The sequence below is a fragment of the Podarcis gaigeae genome (assembly GCF_964106915.1).
Source record: "Podarcis gaigeae genome assembly, chromosome: 3".
Taxonomy (NCBI): Eukaryota; Metazoa; Chordata; class Lepidosauria; order Squamata; family Lacertidae; genus Podarcis; species Podarcis gaigeae.
The window spans coordinates 92,155,098-92,171,564 of NC_139680.1; the positions used below are offsets into that span (position 1 = coordinate 92,155,098).

Sequence of the window (16,467 nt, forward strand, 5' to 3'; positions counted from 1 at the left end):
ATGGTGGAATACCTATGGTCCTCTAGATCAGTGTTTCCCAACCTTGGGCCTCCAGATGTTTTTGGCCTACAACTCCCATCATCCCTAGCTGGCAAGACCAGTGGTCAGGGATGATGGGAATTGTAGTTCAAAAACAGCTGGAGACCCAAGGTTGGGAAACACTGCTCTAGATGTTGCTGGACTACAACCCAGCATTCCTACTGGTTACACTGGCTGGAGCAGATGAAAGCTGGAGTCCACATCTGGAGAGCTAAGAGTTGTCCCACCCCTGTTCTAGACCCTCCCCACTTCTCTCTTTGCTACCTATTCCCATAGAAAATGATATGACTACAGTTCAAGACTAGGTGCAATTTTATTTTGGATGTCTGGTCATTTTGGGGAGACCCGGAGGTGCTTTGAAAAGGCATCATTGTACTTTGCATGTTGTGCCACAATATTTGGTAAAACAGGTTGTACAAGTTTCATAGCTGCACACTGTGGTTCCGCTCCTTTCTCTTGGGCCGTGTCCAGAAAGTGGTGGGGGGGATGAGTGTTCAGACCCCTGGGCTCTCACTTGGGGGGTGCCTCAGGGTTCCGTCCTCTCCCCCATGCTTTTCAACATCTGTATGAAGCCACTGGGAGAGATCATATGGGAGTTTGGGCTGAGTGTTCATCAGTATGCACATGACACCCAGCTCTACCTCTCTTTTAAATCAGAACCAGTGAAGGCAGTGAAGGCCTAGAGGCATTTGGAGGATGGATGGTGGCTAACAGATTGAGGTTGAATCCTGACAAGACAGAAGTACTGTTTCTGGGGGACAGGGGGCAGGTGGGTGTGGGGGACTCCCTGGTCCCGAATGGGGTAACTGCCCCTGAAAGACCAGGTGCGCAGCCTGGGAGTCATTTTGGACTTGAGGCTGTCCATGGAGGCACAGGTTAATTCTGTGTCCAGGGCGGCTGTCTACCAGCTCCATCTGGTACACAGGCTGAGACCCTACCTGCCTGTGGACTGTCTTGCCAGAGTGGTGCATGCTCTAGTTATCTCCCGCTTGGACTACTGCAATGCCGGTGACCTGGAAACCGCAACTAATCCAGAATGCGGCAGCTAGAGTGGTGACTGGGAGTTGCCGCCGCAACCATATTAATACCGGTCCTAAGAGATCTGCATTGGCTCCCAGTACGTTTCCGAGCACGATTCAAAGTGTTGGTGCTGACCTTTAAAGCCCTAAACGGCCTCACTCCTGTATACCTGAAAAAGCATCTCCACCCTCATCGTTCACAAACACAAGCCACTTTCCAAAATATATAGTAGATTCTTCCTTGAATAAAACAAACACTTTGTGTCAATAAACCAAATAATTACTCCCCGACATAGTGGGCTGCTAAAGTGCCAATTCAAACCCAGATTACAACCACCAAATGAACAGGAACCATTTTCAAGCTGAATGAATTTGTTGTGAAAACAAAAGCAGCCATGTCTCTTTTTACTAGAAGTCTGTTGTCTTGGGACAACTTGAAAAAGGCAACCTCAAAATTAGAGATTGTCGTGCAGTGCCACCTTGTGGTAAAATATAACGAGACTACCCCCAATTAAAATTGACGAGTTTATATTCTGGGCATGAATGGGTCTGTTCAGCATGAAGTTCCAGTAACAAGGAAAAGCTGTGTGGTTTTTTTATTCAAAGCATTCCATATTTAGATGTGCATCAAGTGCTTATTTACAAACTTGACAGTGGCTAAAGTTCATTTTGGACTGGGGAGGCTACCTTCTTCAAGTTCATTGACCACTGCAACAGTGTTTTCCAGAGAATATGCAGGTGTCTCTTTAGAATCAATGGACCCATATCCAAAGCTCTGCCTCTCCAGGTGCTCTTTTTCATTTGATGCAACAGTCCCCTCCATCTCCTGCATCTCTTCTCCATCTTCATCACTTTCACTTTCCTGAAACGAACCCCCAGACAATAGCAAATTCAAGGCACAAAACCAAAACAATTTGGATGTCTTAATGGAGGCATGTGACAACAGCTAAACAAATATTTTCTTATTTTTACATAAGAGCCTACTGGATCGGGACAGTGGTCCAGGATGTCCACAGGAATCTCACATTCTCCTGTCCTGCGGTTTCCAGCTGACAAGCCAAGTGTCCCCCATCTTATATTGGTCCAGCTTCCACTTCCTGCCCAAATGTATAACCTTACATTTGTCCCTACTGAAATTCATTTTGTTAGCTGGCGCCCAGTTCTCTAATCTGTCCTTAGCTTTAGATACCCCTCCCAGTTTGGTGTTGCCTGCAAATTTGAAGAGCATCCCCTCAATTCCTTCATCCAAGTCATTTATAAAAATGTTGAACAACAACAGGCCCAGGACAGAACCCTGCAGTACCCCACTTGTCATTTTTTTCCAGGATGATGAGGAACCTTTACTGACCACTCATTGGGTTCAGTCAGTCACCCAGCGTTCAACAGTGGAAAAGACTCTGAAGATGGTGGACCCTCCTTCATTGGAGATTTCAAAGCAGAGGTTGGATGGCCATCTGCCATGGATGCTTTAGTTGAGATCTGTGCATTACATGGGGTTGGACTAGATGACCCCAGGGGGTCTCTTCCAGCTCTACAATTCTATGATTCTATGACCGTGGAGGCAAAGCACAGCCATCATGGTTAATAGCCATTAATAGCCTTTACCAATTTTTTTATAATCAAGTGGTACTTAAATTTTGTGAAATAAATAACATAAGTATTAAAAGTAACGGGACCCCTGACCGTAAGGTCCAGTCACGGATGACTCTGGGGTTGCGGCGCTCATCTTGCTTTATTGGCCGAGGGAGCCAGCATACAGCTTCCGGGTCATGTGGCCAGCATGACAAAGCCGCTTCTGGTGAACCAGAGCAGTGCAAGGAAATGCCGTTTACCTTCCCGCCGGAGCGGTACCTATTTATCTACTTGCACTTTGATGTGCTTTTGAACTGCTAGGTTGGCAGGAGCAGGGACCGAGCAACGGGAGCTCACCCCATCGCGAGGATTCGAACCATGACCTTCTGATCGGCAAGTCCTAGGCTCTGTGGTTTAACCCACAACGCCACCCGTGTCCCTTAACGTAAGTATTAGTGGAAGCTGAAACGTAGCAGAATGGAAACAGCACTGATTGTGATAAACACAGAACAGGACAGCCTCCCCATATTCCTAAGCCACAGCCCGCCCTATTCAGTCAAAGGAAAAGCTTTTGGGAGCCCTCAGGAAGACACCAAGGGGGAGAAGGAGAGAGTGAAAATGTCACCTTTCCTCCCATCTCCTTTGCTGGTGTTAGAATTTAGGTATATCATCAGTTGTAAAGGCAGACCTCAGACATTTTGAAGAAAAATAAGTGTTGTTGCTTCCACAGTCAGCCTCAGCACAGCTGGAAACCACTTTTAGGTTTCTGCATCAGAGGCTGACTTCTCACAAAACAGCAGGTGAAATGGTAAATCTGTACCTCGTTTGCCTGCTGTTTTGAGAAAGACTGGCCTATGATGCAAAGTCTATAAGCAGTTTCCAGCTGTGCTGTGGCTGACCCTTGCAGGGGCAGGGGAAAGAGTGGTCTTCCATATGACTCAAAATTGCATAAATTGCAGGCTGGAGGTGTGAGAGAGTGCTATCTTAAGAAATGCTCCCCCATCCAACACTAAACTAGGTGTCAGGGAAAGAGACTGCCAGTTTTCTAGGAAAAGATGAAGTCTTGTGGAGTCCCACCTGCTACAAGTAATTCTTATCAGCTGTTTTGGAGACTTGCTTGCGGAAACAGTTAAAAGGGACCAGCAGGAATACAAGATGTTTGTTTTGGGAAGTGAGTGCTAACATGCCTTTAATATTCCCATGTAACACAATTTCAAAAGGACCCTCCTTTGTTATTTCCTGCCAAACTTCACAGCCAGGCCCATTTTTCTTTGCTCTTCAGAGATCCCCACATCCAAAGCTGATTGCATTCCAGCTTCATCTTTATTGTCACTCAGCAGACTCACAAGAAAACAGGAGGGCTTATCCCTAGCAGCTTCTTAGCCTCCAATGAAACAGCCAGATAACCGGGCAATCGGTAAACAAATAGATTTGCTCTGAATTCTCTGAAGAGTTGCCAGAGAAAAGGAGGTCGTTCCCTGGAGATAAATTCAATAGGATCGGTGCTGTGGGCCTGAGCCATAATAAAGCAACCCTAATTAACCAAACACAAACAATCCCAGTGATCTTAATTCCTGTTGCTTTTGCTCCACTTGGAGCTAGACTACACTTACCTTGTTCTGTGTCCTGTAGTATTCGTCTATTGCATATTGATATTTGGATTCATTGAGTCCAAACAGCGCGGCGAACTTCCCACCAAGAAATTCGCAAGCTGTAAGGATATTGAAGAAAAACAGCAATTGGGACCTTCATCTTAGAGAGAGAGAGAATAGAAAATGGATAGAAGGGAAGTGGGAATCACCAGTGGATCCCAACGATACAACAAGCCACATCCCACCTGAGCTGAGCTCATGTTGATCTCTAGCTTGTGAGCAGAGTATGTGGAGACCAAAAGATGGGCCATAGGGCAACTTGATTTCTGTGGACTATGGATGCACATTAATCCTCCCACACCATATGCACCACATTTTAACTTCCATTAAAATGGCCTTCTTCAACCTGGTGCCCCTCCAGATATTTGTTGGACTACAACTCCCATCAACCCCAGCCAGCATGGTTACTGGTCAGGGATGATGGGAGTTGTAGTCCAATAACATCTGTTGGGCCCTAAGCTGGGGGTGGCTATAGTAAGATAGGCCTTGTTCCTGGTTTGCTGGATGAAGATGAAGACAGACAGACGTCCTTACCCAGGAGCAGAAGACTTAACCAATGTCCACAGACCCAACATGGGCATTTTTTAAAGCAATTGTGAATTGATGTGGTGACTGTTCTCACCTCATCAATCTGGCAACCATATTGAAAAGGAAAACACTTACTAAAAAAAGTTGTCGCTGCTATTCGAAGGACCCAAAATCGCAGATAACTAGCCCAGGAGAGGCCAACCTATGAAACAAAAGCAAAATTTTACCAATGACAGTACAGAAACTCATTTGCCACTCCATTAACAGCAGGATTATATATTTGAGATCGGGGCTGTGGATGTCTCTTTTGACCTCAGAAGACAAAATGTCTTCCTTACAACTCAGGTGGAGTGACAGGTGGAGAAAAGGGCCTTTTTTGTCGTGGCACCCAGCATATTCAAATGCCCTCTTTAACAAAGCTTGCTTAGACCCCAGTCATTGCCAGGTATATATTAATGCTTAGGCCTTCCAGCACATTAAGACCGGTACCAACTGATGGTCATTATCGGCTCTACTGAGATTTTAAATTACCTGATGTCATATGCTGTGCACGTATATTGCTTTTCAAGCACATCCAAAGCACATTATTTTTGTCAAGAATTATGGGCGCTGTTGTTACAATTCCCAGCAACCTTGAAGAAACGACAGTGCCCAGAATTCTTTGCGGGGGATGGGTGGGTGTGGATTGTGCTTTAAAGGTATAGTGTGTATGCAGTGGGAAATTAGATACATTTACTTTAATTGCTTTTTGTTTTGTGTTATTAGCTGCCCTGGGAGTATTTTTTTTTTTTAATGTAAGGTTATATACAAATTTGCTGTTTTTAAAAACATTCTCACAGTGTCAGGAAGTGGATTGTGGTCGCTTTCCTCCATATCTTCTTCCTCTGTACTGTATTCTTCCATCGTTTCACCACTTGTAAAATGAATAATCCTCCTTGGAGGTTTTCCCCCCTTTGAACCTTCATCTCCTGGCTGTTTGCCACCATTTTCTTCTTCCTGCTCATCAGAAAGATGGTGATCAGCTGAGACAATTTTAGGAAAATTGTGGGAGCATCCATATGCATCATTATTTTTATTTCGCTCACGGTGAGTTGGTAATAAGGTTGTGTGCTGCACATATCCTCTGTGTATACTGCATATCATATACAAATATGGAATCTACTTAACATTCCATTGCACTCTTTGCAACTTTTGGCCACGCTTTTAGAGCGACCAGGAAACTAAAAACCAAGCAGAGCTATGAAGACAAGAGCAGGCTTGATTCTAGGGCACGAGTCCTCCAGATGTTGAACTACAACTGCCATCATCCTTGACTACCAGCTATACTGGCTGAGGATGATGGGAGTTGGAGTCCAACAGTATCTAGAGGACACCATGTTGGCTACCCCTATTCTAGGATAACAGGGAAGAAGTTTAGGACATACAAACACACCCCCATGACGTGCCCGAGTTGTTTTAAATTTGTGCTTAGCTAGAGGGAAAGTGTTTGTCTTCTCAGGAGTATGTGAATAAAGTACAAAATATGAGAGTCTATATGTGTTGATTATGAAGAGCTCAGGGCTTCAGCACAGTCCATAAAATCATATTGTGCACTTAAAATATTTTGCACACATATTTTACAATGCATCGGGGGATCGTGCGAAAAACACATCTAGCTCTGGAGCAGAAAATTTTGTTTACCGCTCCATTATCTCCCAGCTACTGTGACAAACAGCAGGGGAGTTAAAAGCAGGTTCAAAGGATTTTCTCTGCTGCCGTGTGTGAGGAATTATAATAGGCAGCTATTGCTAAAGATCTATTAAAAACCCACAATAGTCACTCACCTTCAGAATCCCTTGGCTGCCTTCCATCACAGAAATGAAACTCTGACTAAAATGCTGAAGAAGTTGGGAGGAAAACAAGAAAACATAACTGGGCCTCCTCCTCTTTTGGGAACATTAGCAGCTGAAGACACCAGTCAGGAAAAGCAGAGCTGCTTCAGGAGGGAATTGCGCTCATAAAAAGGGCTGGCTGTATTTGAATTGTGGGCTGGGCTTTTTTCTTCCTTTTTCTGTCCTGCAGATCTAAATGATTGCAACAGAGAGGTGGCGAGCCAAGAGGAACAACTACCTGCAAAAATAATAGTTTAGGAGGCTGCCAAATCTGCAATTTCTTTTTTCCAAATCTAGTTTTAGGGATTCATTTTCAGCACCTCCTTTTTGATGCCCTCCCTCCCTCAAAATGTTTAACAAGGTTAAAAGTCACAGTGGTATTTGCTCTTTCCCAGCAGTTAACCAGCCAGAATCAACGCCACACCTTTGTTGAATGGAGAGAAGCCGCTTGTGACCTGGGATGCCGCGCCACCTACTGCTTGTTTTGTGAAAGTGCCACGTGTTAGGAAGTTACATGTCGCAATCGCAGGTCTTCTAGCTATGCTGCGGATTCCCGACAGAACCGACTTGAACAAGCCATTATCTCATTTTTTAATCAGAAGCTTTTGTCGTATGCATAGCAAAGAATAAGGCATAATCAGACTTGGTAAGGAGATATTTATTTTGAGTTTAACTGCTCCAAGGCTTGAATGATTCTGTCCCACTCTGATTCAGTCTGGTAATAGGTTTTAATTTATAGTGTACCAAGGCGTTCAAAATTATTCATAGTCAGTCACTGTCAGAAGTCCTAAAAACAATCCTATAAGGTAGGCCCGGCTTTCTCAACTTTGGGTCCCCAAATGCTGTTGGACTACAACTACTTTGAAGGTTCTCCATCGGTTGGAGAAAATAACAGAGGCCAACCAGAGAATATTGAGAAGCAAAGCAGCTAGTAAGCCTGATCTTTATTAACTGTTGCTATAGGGTGCCCCCTTCACATGCAGGCGGAGGACCCCAAACAAAGGTGTGCCCACCCTTATACAGACTTTTTAAATTGCCCGCCCTGGAGTCCAAGACCACCCCCAGAAACATCATACATACATCACAGAAGGGGTGTAGCTCAAGACCACCCCCCAGATACATCATACCTACATCACAGAAAGGGTGGTCTACAACAGAAATCTGAGTGCATTGTTTATCTCCTGCCTGGCAGGTTAACTGTTAATGGTTACTTGATTGGATACCCTGGGGAGCCTGGCCAGTCTTAGTTCCTGAGCCAGGTCACAGGCTCACCCTATTCATACACAGACATACCCTTAAGATATGATTTGTGAAGGAGTAGACAATGGGGAGGTGTTTCCATTTTCCTTCAACCTTGCAGAGAAATGTTTGAGGTCAGTTTGGGAGGGACAAAATGGTTTCAGGACTTTCTGTGGGGTTTCAGACATGTAATTTATATATCGACGTACGTGCTTGGTTGGTGCATTTGTGAACATTATATATATATATATATATATATATATATATGCAGGTTTTGGTGTCCTCGGGTGTCTTCCCGTGTAAAAGTTGGGGTGTCTAGGCGACGTTTCGACGAGGTCTCACTCGTCCATCTTCCACAATGGACAAAGATACAAACAGATAGAAGGAGCACCTATGGGATCACCCCTCTCACCGGTCATCGCAAACCTGTACATGGAACACTTTGAAACCAATGCTTTAGACAAGTCAGAACACAAACCCAAACTTTGGCTCAGATATGTTGACGACACCTTTGTAATTTGGCCACACGGGAAGGAAAAACTGGATAGCTTCCTCACACATCTCAACAACTTACACCCCAAAATACAATTCACCATGGAAATAGAAGCCAACAACCAACTTCCCTTCCTTGACGTCCTAATCTACAAAAAACCTGATGGCTCCCTAGGACACACTATCTACCAGAAAAAAACACACACCAACCGCTACTTACATGCACAATCACACCACCACCCTGCACAAATAAACTCCGTAGCCAAGACTCTCATCTCCAGAACCAAACGCCTGGCTGACAAAGACCACTTGACAACTGAGTTACAGAATCTCTCAAATGTGTTAATTGCCAATGGATACCAGCAAAACAGGATTACGAAGCTAATCCAAAAGGAAACACCCCCCAAAAACCAAGACACAGAAGAAAACAATGGCATGGCCCTCCTTCCTTATATCAAGGGCACTACAGATAAAATTAGCAAAATCCTCCATAAACACAATATCAAAACAGCCTTTTGCACCAACCAAAAAATAGCCAATATCCTCAGAAACCCCAAGGATAAAATCCAGTTGGAAAACCAAGGGATCTATGAAATACCCTGCAAAGTCTGCCCAGCCACGTACATTGGACAAACAAACAGACGAATAAATGCACGTATCGCAGAACACAAGAATGCCGTCAAAAAAGAAGAAAAAACTTCCTCTCTTTTCCAACACATGAAAGAAACAGGACACGAAATTAATTTTGCAGATTCCAAATTGCTCTTTAACACGGAACATCACCACAAGAGAATAATCATGGAAGCCATCGAGATAGAGAAACACCCTCACAACATGAACAAGCGTGACGACACATCCCGCTTGCCAGACATCTGGAAATTAGCCCTCCCCACAAAAACTGACACCAGATCCAGAGGCACACAGAACGCCAACACCAATCAACCACACCAGACCCAAACCCAGACCCTCTCCACAGATGAATTACTGACACCATCCAGTAGCCAGTCCATGGTGGCACCTCCGGATGCTGCACCCCCCTGCAATCCCTACACAGATCTGGCTGACACAAGCCACAAAACCACAGCTCGCCCCTATACACGAAGCCAAGCCAAAGCACAACTAAGTGCAATACAGCCATCTTCTCAGGAAAACTCTTCACAAAGTTCAAGAGGTCAAGACACAAAGACTTTAGCAACTAATCCACACCTAATGACCCACCTAAGTGGTACTCAGGATATCACTCAAGAAATCACTCAAGGTATCTCTCAAGTAATTAAGGAACAAAAGAAGAAAAGGCACACTAGCCTGGGAACTTCCTCTCTGCCCAGAACATTGGAGGCTAGACACCACACCCCCTCTACAGTATTTATAGGAACTCAAACATTGAGATCCCGCTCTGTTCCAGTAACAAGAAGCCGAAAGCACCAGCCTGAAGATGACGAGTGAGACCTCGTCGAAACGTCGCCTAGACACCCCAACTTTTACACGGGAAGACACCCGAGGACACCAAAACCTGCATATATATATATATATATATATATTTATAATGACCTTAAATTTTTTATTTCACTTGTAGTCTTAAGACACTATAATATACAGGGAAGCGCCTTAGTTTAATAGCACAAGAAAAGCCTGCTGGATCAGACCAGTGGCCTCTCTAGTCCACCATCCGATTCTCACAAGCAGTCTCCAAGCACAAGAACAGTCCCCTCTCCTGTGGTTTCCGGCAACTGGTATTCAGGACCATTGCTGCCTCTGATAGTTGAGATTGAACATAGACATCAGGGTTAGTAGTATCCATCGATAACCTTATCGTCCATGAATTTGTCTCCTGCTTTTTAAAAGCCATTTGAATTGGCAGCCATTAACAGCCTCAGCGCCTAGAGCTTGCTGATCGAAAGGTCGGCGGTTCGAATCCCTGCGGCGGGGTGCGCTCCCGTTGCTCGGTCCCAGCGCCTGCCAACCTAGCAGTTCGAAAGCACCCTCGGGTGCAAGTAGATAAATAGGGACCGCTTTCTAGCGGGAAGGTAAACGGCGTTTCCGTGTGCAGCTCTGGCTCGCCAGAGCAGCGATGTCACGCTGGCCACGTGACCCGGAAGTGTCTTCAGACAGCGCTGGCCCCTGGCCTCTTGAGTGAGATGGGCGCACAACCCCAGAGTCTGGCAAGACTGGCCCGTACGGGCAGGGGTACCTTTACCTTTACCTTTTATACCATGGTTGCACTATGGGGTTGCAACATTGGTACTTTGCTTGGCGCTGGGCTCCTGGGATGTCATCAAGCGTTTCCAAAGGATGAATGACAAAAGAGCCTTTGCGTGAAACCTAGTTGCTTATTTCACAAGGAGACTTGACATATAAACTTTTAGTCGCCAAAAAGGGCGAGCACCAGAAGGATATGGAAGGATCACAACCCCACAACAGCTTGCCGTAAAAAAGCCTGTCGTTTCCCCTGCCTGGGGTTAAGCCTTGAGAGAAGCAGAGGCTAACGGAGACTGCGAACCAATCAGGTAATAGGCGACCATGCAGGAATAATTCAACATTGGTTTGTAATCTGGCCTAGCTCGAGTAATCAGGTAGGTTACAGTCGTCAAACTTCTCCTTATAGTATCTTGACCCGTACAAGTAGCATGTGATAATTCACAAAATTATAAGCAGCATCACAATTCTTAAGTGCAGAGTTGTCTTTGCAACAATACATTAATATCCAGCTGTGTGTAAGGCTGCATCACAGGACTCATCGGGACACAAGCAATTTTTTTGAATTAAAGGAATCAAGTACCTTTGGCCTCAGTACAGGTTCTCACATGCTTAGCCAAAGATGCTTAGCTATGATACATGCTAATCTTTTGAGCTCAAGCACTGCACGCTCAATGAAAACTTGGGTGTAACACATGCTGCTTTAGTGTTTCTTCATTGAAAACCAATAATCCTACTGATTTGTCTGAGATATCCAAAGGGGAAATTAAGCTTTTAGGGTGGCGTGTCTCTAACAAAGCTAGCTATTTCCTGTGAGCTAAAATAAAACAGAAAACAGTCAGAGGAGATTTCAGGCATACCGTTTATCATAGCATATTGTTTGCTGAAACTGCAGCTTATGCAGTTCTTTTTTTATTAAAGGCCATATCATGCTGACAAATTTATATATCTGGTTTAATAAAAATGGTTTTAACACTAGTATCCCAAGTTCTGTAAAGTCTCTTAAACCTTGCATTACTCTCAGTTCATGTAAAAGTATATATAATTTGTATAGTCCGCTTTAACGCCCAGAGCATATCTAAAAGTGGTTTACAAGAAAATAGTGTCACATTCAAAATCTGGTACAGGAAAAGAATTTACATAGCATAGTGGATGATGTTGGACTAGGTCATGGAAGACCAGGGTATAATTCCCACTCACCTGGGTCACCTTGGGCCACTTACTGACTCTCAGCCTATCCTACCTCACAGGGACGTTGCAAGGATAAAATGGGGAGGGGAGAGCTACGTACACCACCTTGAACTCCTTGGAGGAAAGGTGGGATGGAAATGTAAGAACAGTAAGGAAAAGCAATTATCCAGGCTGTATATCCTGCCATAATAATAATAATAATAATAATAATAATAATAATAACAATAACAATAATAAATTACTTATATCCCGCCCATTTGATTGGGTTCCCCCAACCACTCTGGGTGGCTTCCCAGAAAATATAAAGGAACAAAACAAAGTATCAAACATTAAAAGCTTCTCCCTACAGGGCTCCCTTCAGAAGGTTGTATAGTTGTTTATCTGTTTGTCATCTGCAGGGTGGGTGCCACTACTGAGAAGACCCTCTGCCTAGTTCCCTGTAACTTTGCTTCTCACAGTGAGGGAACTGCCAGAAAGCCCTTGGAGCAGGACCTGAATGATGGGGTGGAGACACTCCTTTGGCTTTAGTGGGTCTCTGTTGTCATACCAGGCAGCAGCTCCCACCAAAATTTCCTTGAGGCCGGGGAGCCTTCTCAGTGCACCAGCAACATCAGAGCAGCTAAGCCAAAAGGTATTCAGAGGGGTTACGCGGTCCCACTGCGGTATCAGGGATCTGCTGAAGAATTAACACTCGCAGCCTACAAGCTGTGAACATGCTAGGCATTTTATTATTCCTACAGCTCCATTAACATACATGGTGCTTTACAAAGCAGTGTTTTAAAATCAATTGCTACATTTTCCATCAGATACATTTTAATTAGGAGTGCATAAGGAAAAGCAGCCCAACATTCAGAAAATAATATGAAAATGTTCAGCTTGCATGTTAAGTAATTCATTCGTCCATAAAGTCCCAAGCAGCTTCTCTTAAGAATGTTATGGCAAGCAGGGGAGCAAACCAAAGAGGCAAATCAGAAGTATTAAATGTAGGGAATGCATACTGATACTGAATAGCTTATCCTTCATGAGAAAAATGTCACAATTACAAAAGAGAAATCTATATACACTGGAGTGTAAAAAGATCATGCCTTGTTTTCATTAATTATATACATAATTATATATACTACATGACATCCGAGTCAAAATAATGGTAAAAGTCAAACAGAAATCCAAGAGCATGTTGATTCATTTCATTCATACCACATTCTTGATATGCAGTCAAAGGCCACCCAAGCTTGGGAAAGGGACCAGGAAGATCTGTTAATTCCCTCTTGATACAGATCTCAACCAGCATTCCAGTAATGGCAAGACATAAAGAGTAAAGTTTCCCCAACTCCAAAAAAGCAATCAGGAACTTTCAGTATGTGTTTTTGTATGCGAGTGTGCAAACATGTCCACTAGGAAACCTTAAATACATAAACACAGCTGTTCTAAAAATAAACGAAATGTTTTTTTACTGCCAAGGATAATTTTGGAATCCCAAATCTGCAAATACGCTCACTAACATGCTGCCTCATTAGTGACCGGTACAAAAATCAGTATATTCTTCAAAGCATCTTGCAGCGCCAGCTAACATTTCTATAGATTTGAAGCAGTACCTTTTCACCATCAGAAAGGCACCAACAAGTCAGAGGGCTTAGCCAGCCTTACCTTCTGTCCTGCTCTTTTCAGGCACAGGAATACACTTAACAGCCCCATGGCTAAGCATTGGCTGTTGGGAGCTTTTTGCCCCACCAAAACATCAGTTCAGATTTTCTGTAGATTGCTGTTTGCTCTGACTGAGCTTTAAAGAACAGATTTTCACAGGGAAAACCCTGGAGGCACAAGAAAGGATGCTCAGACACAGAGCCTTAAAGTGTGGGCTGTGCCTGGAAAGAGGAAGAGAGGGAAGTGCCGATAAGCTCACTTGAATCACACATTTCTATTTAATTTTAAACTGGCTTGTGTACTGAAGACTTTTAACCTGTCATGTCACACCTATTCCTCCAATAGCTTCAGGAAGATCTTACCAGTCAGGAATGTGCGGTCAGAAAGGGAGCGAGGGCAGCAGAAAAGAAGCAGAGTTGGAAGAAAAACTCAAGAGATGAAAAAGTGGTGTGCATACTAATGTATGTAACATACAAGGGCATCCACTACAAGCTGGAGTACTGGGCTGGGAATCACAACGCGCTTTGTGCAGTAGTTAGTGGCAGCTTCAGAGCAACCAAAGATAAGGGGCTGAACAAGAATAAGGACATGCAGCCAAAACTTCTTACACTGCTGGTTGAGAACTACAGGTGGCTGAACCTGCAGGCATGTGGTCGGGCGGCAGGGAGGACCCACCGGATGCAACAGAAAGGAAAAGAAGGCTATGGAATAAATAAGAGCATGAGAAGTATGGGTGGTAAGTGAAAGCACGCAAAGGCAGCACTTATATGTGAGTTAAGCTCCACTGAAATAACTGACTGTTTACCTCTGAATACATACAACCAGGACTGAGCTATGAAACTTTTTTTCTATGCTAAGCCTGGGGGCAGGTTGTTTGCCAACTCCTAACTGTTCATTAACTACATTTTACAAACTGGTTAATTTAAGGTTACTGACCAGAACCCCTAGTAAGAACATAATCTACAGTTCCTTAGCACAATACATTCCAAAGATTTGTTAAGCCGTTCAGGCTTATCTGATCCCTACTAATCCCTGGCTGGACACGCTCCCGGTCTTTTTACATATGCCATGAGCTTCTCAGTGCATATTCATATATGTTTCCATACATCAGAACACTATTCTTTCATCCAGTGTGGTGTAAGGCAGCAAGAAGACATCCTAAACCACAACCACTGGATGATTGTAAATTTTGATGGAAATGAAGGGTCCGGACCTGTACTGGCACAGCTGGCACAAATAATAAAAGGAGCCCTGCTGGATCCAGAAAAAAGTCCATTCAGTCTAGTGTTCCATTCTTACCAGGTGAATATGGGAAGCCCTCAAGGAGGGCATGAGCACAGTAGCAGGTCACATCTTAAAGGTGTTTTTAGGCTTTGGTGAGTCCAGCCAAGCTGATACCACACTGCATTAAATAACCTTACTTTCTCCAAATACAAGTAGCGAGCCAGAGTAATCTACTGAGGATGCTGTTTATACAAATATATACAAATTCAATTGTAGGCTGGAGCAGCAATTTTTCCAATCATGTGTTAGCGGTAGTTGTTTTTACAGGACATTTTTCTTTCAAAGCCATGTTCTGTAAACCAGATTCTACTAGTTTCCCATAGCATAATCCAAGTAGCTCATACAGCAACATTCTTTTGCCTTGGCTCTCAAGAGTCAACATTTTTTTTCCAGGTCACCATTCTAGATCTTTGAAATCTGCTGGTTATCCACAACCAGGGCCTCAGTCAGATTGGTAACGAATAGGCAATTTATATGCGTTGTATATGCGATATAACATTGTGCCACCAGATGGCGATGTGGAGTCTCGTTTTTCTCTACCTGTTTTCCCTGTTTAAATTTACAACTCATTTAACTGAAACACTTTTTTGATGTGTCTAGACGCAGCCCAGGTTTCTGAACGGAATCATTACAGGCACTCTATTCCACAAACATCATCCCCATCCTCCATGACATGTTTTGATTTTGCTTTTCCATTCTATTAGTCTTATCTCATTGCAACTCCCAAAACTCCACAATTTTGTTTCTCCTTCATCCTTTCTCTACACTTACAATAACCTTTTAAATTGATTTTACCCCATTTCTGATAACAGCAGTTGGCACAAATATTGAATACTTAACATGAATCATCTTCATATTTAGTACACAGATCTGCCATTATCTTCAGGCCTTCCCTATAATGTGTTATTTACTAGACTCTGGAGTGGGTAGGTTTTTTTTTAACACAACAGGGCAGCTTGATATTTATCCATGGCAGCTCTGCATTCAATTAAGAGTTGCATAGTCCTTCTGTAAAAGTTTTGCTTCTGTTTAGCCCTTTTGGTGCAAAGGGTTAACATAAAGGTAAAGGTAAAGGTACCCCTGCCCGTACGGGCCAGTCTTGACAGACTCTGGGGTTGTGCGCCCATCTCACTCAAGAGGCCAGGGGCCAGCGCTGTCCGGAGACACTTCCGGGTCACGTGGCCAGCGTGACAAGCTGCATCTGGCGAGCCAGAGCCGCACACGGAAACGCCGTTTACCTTCCCGCTGGTAAGCGGTCCCTATTTATCTACTTGCACCCGGAGGTGCTTTCGAACTGCTAGGTTGGCAGGCGCTGGGACCGAGCAGCGGGAGCGCACCCCGCCGCAGGGATTCGAACCGCCGACCTTTCGATCGGCAAGTCCTAGGCGCTGAGGCTTTAACCCACAGCGCCACCTGTGTCCCCCGGGTTAACATAAGTTCCTATAATTTCTCTTCCCCAAGCATGACCAAAATAAGACATTTTGTTTCTGTCAAAGGACTTCAAGGTCAAATACCTTCCAAAAGCATATTTTATGTGTATTTCACTTGCTGTATTTGAAGTGTCAACATGGCATCAGTTGTATTCCTGCCAGGGTAAAAACTACATGAGCTAAAACGTTCTATTTCCTTAGCAATAATTTCCTTAATTATTATTATTGTTTTTAATATTTAATGCTGTATTGTTTTTAACACTCAATTGGCAGCTGCACAGAGTGGCTGGGAAAACAACAAATTATTATA

The 16,467-nt window shown here is 43.9% G+C and overlaps 1 protein-coding gene across 1 annotated transcript; it reads right to left on the bottom strand.

Moving 5' to 3' along the window:
- Window positions 1-1,640: 1,640 nt before the first annotated feature.
- Window positions 1,641-6,784, bottom strand: FAM177B (family with sequence similarity 177 member B). The gene is made up of 5 exons (XM_083733869.1): window positions 6,634-6,784; window positions 5,648-5,806; window positions 4,946-5,012; window positions 4,244-4,341; window positions 1,641-1,920 (listed from the first exon to the last, which is right to left on the bottom strand). Exons 1-5 carry the CDS (start codon window positions 6,658-6,660, stop codon window positions 1,723-1,725), a joined length of 549 nt encoding a protein of 182 aa, XP_083589995.1. The 5' UTR covers window positions 6,661-6,784; the 3' UTR covers window positions 1,641-1,722.
- Between the last annotated feature and the right edge of the window lie 9,683 nt (window positions 6,785-16,467).

Excerpts from the sequence above, each read along its gene's own strand:
- FAM177B (XM_083733869.1), bottom strand. The coding sequence starts at position 6,660 with ATGGAAGGCAGCCAAGGGATTCTGAAG. Across the intron at positions 5,013-5,647 it reads ACAATCCACTTCCTGACACT|GTTGGCCTCTCCTGGGCTAG; the intron begins GTGAGAATGTTT and ends TTTGTTTCATAG. Across the intron at positions 4,342-4,945 it reads AGCAGCGACAACTTTTTTTA|CTTGCGAATTTCTTGGTGGG; the intron begins GTAAGTGTTTTC and ends ATATCCTTACAG.